Source organism: Perca fluviatilis, chromosome 18 (genome assembly GCF_010015445.1).
Source record: "Perca fluviatilis chromosome 18, GENO_Pfluv_1.0, whole genome shotgun sequence".
NCBI lineage: Eukaryota > Metazoa > Chordata > Actinopteri > Perciformes > Percidae > Perca > Perca fluviatilis.
Window position 1 is genome coordinate 34,010,076 of NC_053129.1, and position 7,262 is coordinate 34,017,337.

At 44.9% G+C, this 7,262-nt stretch overlaps 1 protein-coding gene across 2 annotated transcripts in view; it reads left to right on the forward strand.

Annotated features, from left to right (window-relative positions):
- The window catches only part of LOC120546767 (claudin-20-like), a 5,053-nt gene extending 1,680 nt beyond the window's left edge, over nt 1-3,373 (forward strand). The window contains exons 2-3 of one of the 2 annotated variants that reach the window (XM_039781947.1): nt 1,636-1,673; nt 2,383-3,373. In XM_039781947.1, coding sequence (XP_039637881.1) covers nt 2,475-3,305 — 831 coding nt within the window. In that variant the 5' untranslated portion in view covers nt 1,636-1,673; nt 2,383-2,474 and the 3' untranslated portion in view covers nt 3,306-3,373. Of the gene's footprint in view, nt 1-864; nt 1,674-2,382 lie in introns of those variants that run through there. The other variant, XM_039781946.1, reaches the window with a different exon arrangement.
- The last annotated feature ends 3,889 nt before the right edge of the window (nt 3,374-7,262 follow it).

A 7,262-nucleotide genomic window follows, 5' to 3' on the forward strand; every position in this document is an offset into this window, starting at 1 on the left:
TGGTTAAAAAAAGGGGCACAAATTTCAGAAAAATTGTAAAAGAGAAAAGGGGCAAAAATGTCAGAAAAAATGTCAAATTCACCAAAAACAAAAGCATGACAACAGTGTTAATTTTCTATAGAGGACAACGAGTGCACGGTCGTTTTGAGAAGACAACACAAGAATTGAATGTGTGCACAAGCTGACCACTTAATGCCTAAATATAAAAATCAACGTTCCCAAACGGAGATTTAGGACCAAAGATAAATCTTGGATTAAAAAAATGGATTTCGTTTTGATGACTTTTTATTAAATGTTGCAGTTTTTCTTATAAAAATAAAAAAAAATGTACCTCTTCAGGCCTTTAAAATTCTACAGCTGAAACAATGTGTGTATCAGAAGTTCATATTGCTTCTTTTTTAAAGGGTCCAAAATCCAAAAGCTTTGGGAACAACACACAGTTGTATCCACAGTACCAAACTCCCATTAGAAATCTGCCCGTTTTAAAGCTGCACTAACTGCTGGTTTGGCGTACAACATGACCTCATCGCTCCAAATCTCCGGTGGGAAACAGAGTCGTCTTTATTGTGTTTTTATTTGTTATGAGTTCTTATCAACAACACACAACGTTAATTAAGCGGTGTTGATGGTTGAAAGGACACACACAGGGCACTTAAATGTGGTGTTTTCCCACAGGGAGTCTGGTTGGTGAAACTGTGTGTTTATCGTTTCCAGTTTTGTGGAAGCCGCTCGTGTCTGTGCAGGTTTTGAGGCTGATAAGACGCAGACCGGAGGATTATGGTAATAACAGGCTGCCAATGACTGACTGACTGACTGCTGGAGTCCCGCTGCAGCCCGCCCGCCCACCCGTTCAGGCTGCGGACGCTTATCAGTGTGTTGCAGTGGGCCATTCTTCACACAGCTTACGTGACGGGCGACACCTTGACTCACACTGCAGCTGGACAAAGAACACCTCAGCGGGTTTTATCTCCAAACCAGGATGAAAAATAAAGCCGACCCAATGGTGCATGGTTTATGTTTTAAAAGCACAAACGACTGACTGTCAGTCGTCTGAAATGTGGCCATTTTTCCAGAGCGAGAGGGGCTCAGATATTATCAGAAAATAATCAGTAATGAGCTTCTACCTTCACGCTCAGCGTCATCTTTAAGAGGTTGTACCGCAACGCTCGTAAAACTCTTCCCCGTGTTATCTCTTCCAAGCAAAAGGACGAAAACCAAATCTGACCGGCGCCACCCATAGACAACAATCAAAGGCAATCATTTTCAGGTGAACGGATTTGCTTTGTTTGGTGGAAATGCGACAAAGAGAGCCATTTCTGCGGCGTTTTGTACCCTGCCATCAACTCATCAGATAAGAACGCTGCTTTGCGGCTCCTTCGGCAGCGCCGGTGACCTTCACGTTGCTGAAACCAAACCTGAAAAGCAGACTTGGGTCAGTTTTTTGTTCGTATGAATGTTTTCTGCCATTCAGACGCTTGGTGCATCTTTTCCAGGATGCAGAATGGGATGAAACTGTATGTAACAGTTGCCAAGGATACAGCAGCAGGCAGAGGGGTAGTTCGAGACGGTTTAACCCACACGCCCGCCCTGTGTTTTCATTTCATTCCCACTGGCTTCTCTTTGCTTCGTCCTCAGGAATCACTTCAGGAGACGCTGCCGAGGACGCAACACAGGTAAGAATCCAGCTGCCAGACTACTTCACTCTCTTCATTTCTCCTCTTGTTGCAGATGGCTGACTTTTATCAGGACATCACGGTTAAATACCCAAATAACTTCACTCTTAACAGAGCTTTTTAGGTTGTCCTCTGTGCTGAATAGGGCTGCAACTAACGATTGTTTTCATTGTCAGTTAATCTGTTGATTATTTTCTTGATTCACCGATTAGGTGTTTGGTCTATAACGTGTCAGAAAATGGGGATTTTTTTTTGTCCCAAAGCCCAAGATAAACGTCCTTAAATGTCTTGTTTTGTCCACGACTCAAAGATATTCAGTTTACTGTCACAGAGGAGAGAAGAAACGAGAAAATATTTACATTTAAGAAGCTGATTATCACAGCTTTTACTGTTAAAATTACTCAAATTGATTCGTCTTTGCAGCTCTTAAGTGCCGAATGTTTCCTGCAGTAAAAAACACCCTCAGTGAGGGGTAAACCCAAGGGACTGCAGCTTTAAATGGACATAATTGAGTGTCAATGATCACCACATCAGCTGCAGAGTAACTGATGCAGAGTAACTGATGCAGAGTAACTGATGCAGGCAATCAGCGAGCTCGCACATCAAAAAAAAAGAAATTTAAAAAAAACGCATCCCCCTCAGCAGCCTCAGCTGTGCGTCCGTCACGCTCCCACGCTCACTCCAATTCTCATTTCTCCTCTGGTTGCAGCCCGCTGGAGCCTGCGCTGAGGAATTATCTGCTGTCAGGAACCTGCCGGGGGTGACGCCAACGCCAACCTGGGACCTGGAGGGTGCTGAGCCATGCTGTCCGCAGCCGTTCAGATCCTGGCGTTCGCCCTGGCGCTGCTGGGCGTCCTCGGCGCGACCGTGGCCACTCTGCTTCCCAACTGGAAGGTGAGCGTGGACGCGTGGTCCCACTTCATGACTCCTATCTCCCAGATGCAGGGGCTGTGGATGGACTGCGTGTGGTACAGCTCCGGCGTCTTCAGCTGCACCATGAAGAACTCGGTGCTGTCGTTGCCGGCGCATCTGCAGACCATGCGGGCCGCCATGGTTCTGTCCTGCATGGTGGCGTCGTTTGGGCTCTGCCTGGCCTCGCTGGGGCTTAAATGCACGCGCTGGGGGGGCAGCCACCGAGCCAAGGGACACACGGCCATCGCCGCCGGAGGTTGCTTTGTCCTCGCCAGCTTCTTGTGCCTGGTTCCGGCGTCGTGGTTCACCAACGAAGTCATCACGGTGTTTCTGACGACAGACCTGCCGGAGAGCAGCAAATATCAACCGGGGGGAGCTCTGTGCGTGACGTTTATCTCGGCCGGCTTCCTCCTGGCTGGAGGGGTGATTTTTTGCTTGTCGTGTCCGGGGAAAAGATCCGGGCGCCCGGACTACGCTCCCTCCTACGACCACCCCGACAGGTTCATCGTGCTGCGAGACGATCAGCGGAGGCGAGAGCCGGAGCAGACGGACAACGTGCAGCCGAAAAACCGGCACAACAAGACGGTTCAGCTGCAGATGGACAACGTGAAGACGCAGAAACCTCCTCAGGAGAAAGCTGAGCACAAGGCTCACTCGTCTCCCTCCAAACTCCCTCCGAAAGACATCAAGGACAGCTACAGCCTCCAGGAGTATGTCTAATCCTCGCAGCGGAGCAGGGGAAGTGTGGAGTTTTCAGCTGAGGAGCTGTGGCTTTCTGGCTCATAGTCAGGAGGGGAGGTGGGAGGTGGGCTGGGGGAGGGAACAATTACCAAATGTTGGAAAGGACAGATTGTGGATTCAGCCGAATGTCGGCAAAAAAAAAAGCAGAGAACACAAAGCTCTGTTTGGACAAGAGAAGCTTAAAATAAACTGCACAGGCACCAAAACACTGTAAAATCCTTTAAAAACTGCCGCAGCTTTCTCATACCAAAGGTCTGAACCTGCTGATTGTTACAAAAGAAAAAGGAAAGCCATCATTTTGCAGCTGTAGATGCTGTCTGCCTTCTCAAACAGGGCCGGTCCAAAGCTTTCTGAAAAAAAAAACCCATAGTAACATTTAAATAATATATGTTTTGTAGAGATTTATTTAAAATATATATATATATATATATATAAAGTACAAAAAAATAGATCTATTTTAACTTTAAAACACTTTATGATTGTGTTCTATTGCTCTAAAGATAATGTTTTTTGGTCATTTTTAGGCCTTTATTTCCACAGGACAGATGTAGACATGAAAAGGGAGAGAGAGAGAGAGAGAGAGAGAGAGACAGAGAGAGAGAGAGAGAGGGAATGACATGCAGCAAAGGGCTGCAAGTCGGAGTCAAACCCACAGCAGCGTCGAGGAGTACTGCTCTCTATATGTGCACCTGCTCTACCAACTGAGCTAACCCAGCCACGTGTTATAGCGCTCTGAAAACTCTCCGTATCGGTGCGACAGAGGGAAAATATTTCAGTCGACACATTAAGTGGAACCGAAATATGCGTTCTAATCTGGTCCGATTCCTACAGGTTGTGCAGAAAGGATTTCGGTACCCAACCCTAGTGATGAAGTCCCTTCTGTCATGTCTGCTTTGGGCCGGCTCTGAACTCAGTGCATGCTGTCGGTGCTTTAGATGCTTACAGCTTAGATTTCGTGGAAGCTGCTGCCGTAGAAACTGTGCCTGAAGCAATAAAAACATTTTCACAATGTAGTCCAAGATTAAGGCTACAGCTACACTGCTACGTTAACATTTTCAGCTGCGTTTTACACAAGAGTTTTGGCTCCAGTAGCAGAACTAATCTCCGTCCATACTAACACGTCTGACAACACACATCACATGACCTTTAACACACACTGGGCATGTGCGTGCCGGTGTAAACAGGAAGGAGATTATCTTACGTTACTCTGCGGTTAGAAAACATGGACGTAGAAGTCTAAAACACAGAAAATACTTTGGAGAAAGAAAAGTAAGAGCAGAGATTTATTAGCTTGGAGCGACGACGAAGTGGAACTGTTACTGAAAGGTCTGTAAGGCTCGATGGTGTTTTAAGTTCCCAAAATTGACTTCAAGGCACCTAACCCTAACCTTAACCATTGCCTAAATCTAACCCTAACCCTAACCATTGCCTAACCCTAACCCTAACCATTGCCTAAATCTAACCCTAACCCTAACCATTGACTAATCCTAGTGCCTTCCCGGCAGCGCTGCCTGGAAGACGACGTTGGGGGCTTAAAACACCAACCATCGTCTGTAAGCTACCTAACCGATAAGACTGACTGACTGAAAATGTCTCAGTTTGTGCCCGTCCAGACTACAAAGCAACCCGCAGAGTTTTAGAACCAGTGGTGTAGTCGAATGTATTGTAGTGGGTATACTGTTCTATATATATATATATATGAGGGGCATGTCATAGTTGGGAACCAAAACGGAGGCAGCAGTGTTTTCAAATGTTAAAGTTTTAGGGGAAATTTCTTTTCACTGAAAATGAGTTCCCACATTTCTGGGACATTTTCAAAATTAGGCCCTATGTTCTCACATTTCTGGGACATTTTCAAAATTAGGTCTTGTGTTACTGCATTTCCCTTCAATTTAAGCCCTATCCTCCCACAACATTTGTTAGGGTTAGGGTTAGGGGGATAAAATCTGATGCAAATTTATTAAAAAGGAAATGTGGGAACATAGGGGCTAATTTTGAGAGATATCTTAGAAATGTGGGAACATAGGGCTTAATTTAAAGCGAAAAAAACATTCTTAGAAATATGTGAACATAGGGCTGTGGGAACATAGGGCTATGGGATGCGCGCTCCCTGTGAAAACGCTGCAGTAATGCAAGCGCGAGGTGTAAACGTAGCAGAAGATATTCCCTTTTAAAACCAAAACGTAGCAGTGTAGATGTCGCCAAAAATTAGTCCAGATCCAAAGCGTCAAAGTCACAGTGACGTCCACTCCATCTTTTCCCAGCGGTTCAGGGGGAGGCGAGAGGTGCAGCGCAGCGTGGAGAGAGGTAATGATGCTCTTTGCTTTCCCATTATCCTCTCACCACGGTTGGATGCACACTGCACACACACCCCTCCACCCCCCTCCTTCAGCTGTATGAAAAGGACAGCCAGTCATTTGCAGAATGTAACTTACAGCCTAATGGAGAAGGGACAGTCCACAGTACTGGTGGGCGTTCGTCCTCTATAACCTGAGGTGAGCTGTCAATCTAACCTGCCAATGCTTCTTGGGAATAAAAAAAAACTGCTCAGCTATACGCCCACAATGCCTCTCAGGAAAAGCTTCAAACCTGCAAAAAAAAAAACGATTCAGAAGAGGAAATGGAGTTGATTTGTCAGCGCTGCAGCAACATTTCACTGTCGAACCTGACAGTGATGCATTAATGTAGGAAACAGACGCATGCAGGTCTGAGACGCTCGGAAACTCAGCTAGAAAACAAATAGATAACTCAAAGCTTGGCACAAGAACAATAAAAGGCATCAACAGAATACTTTCTGTATTCTGTATTCCCTCTCTGGGGTCAGCCCAATGTTCCCACATTTCTAAGATTTTTCTTAAAATTAGGCCCTATGTTCCAACAGGGTTAGGGTTAGTAGGGTTAGGGTTAGGGCATAATAGGTTGGGTGTAATTGGCTACCAAATTGGGAGAAAGGAGGATAAAATGTGGGAACATAGGGCCTAATTTTGAAAAAAAATCTTAGAAATGTGGGAACATAGGCACGCTCCCGGCACAAGAACAAAAAAAGGCATCAACAGAATACTTTATGTATTCTGTTATTCTCTCTGTGGGGTCAACCCTATGTTCCCACAGCCCTATGTTCCCACATTTCTAAGATTCTTCTTAAAATTAGGCCCTATGTTCCCACAGGGTTAGGGTTAGTAGGGTTAGGGGATAATAGGTTGGGTGTAATTGCTTACCAAATTGGGAGAAAGGGGAATACAATCTGATACAAATTCATGAAAAAGGAAATGTGGGAACATAGTGCCTAATTTTGGAAAAAAATCTTAGAGCTGTGGTCACACCATCTCCCATCCCAAAGCCGGAGCACTTGAATGTTTTATTAAAGGTGCAACGGCTTAGTTTGAGCAATATTTTATTAAAGCCAGGTTTGAGTCTGTAACAGTATTTATCTTCTGGTCATACATTTAGATTACTTCGCCAGAACAAATCGCTCTAAAAACATTTTAGATTTCCAAGGGGCGTTGTCAACCGTTTGTCATTCATCTGCAGTTGCTGATTTATCATTTTGGAACAAATTAATTTTAAACTCCTCATGCGTTTTTATGTAATTCATCCAAACCAGCTGCAAAGAGTCCAGATTCTTGTTTCAGATAAAGAGTGAACGCCGTGTTTTTATCTGTTAAAAAATAAAACACGTCTGAACTGAAACTTTCACTGGGCTCCTGATTTTGTGAATGTTTTTTCCAGAAATTTTAGCAGTTGAGGCCTCTAATTTAATTTAATTCAATTTAAGTTTCTTCCTAGTGCGATGTGAAAATGTGGTGCTGGAATACAGGAAACGTGCATGTAGATTTTCTGTATTCCTGCACCACATTTTCGCATGACAGCTATGCACACCCAACCAGTGAGAGAGAGTTTATGGAACAGCTGACTGTTTCCTCAGTCCCTCCGTCT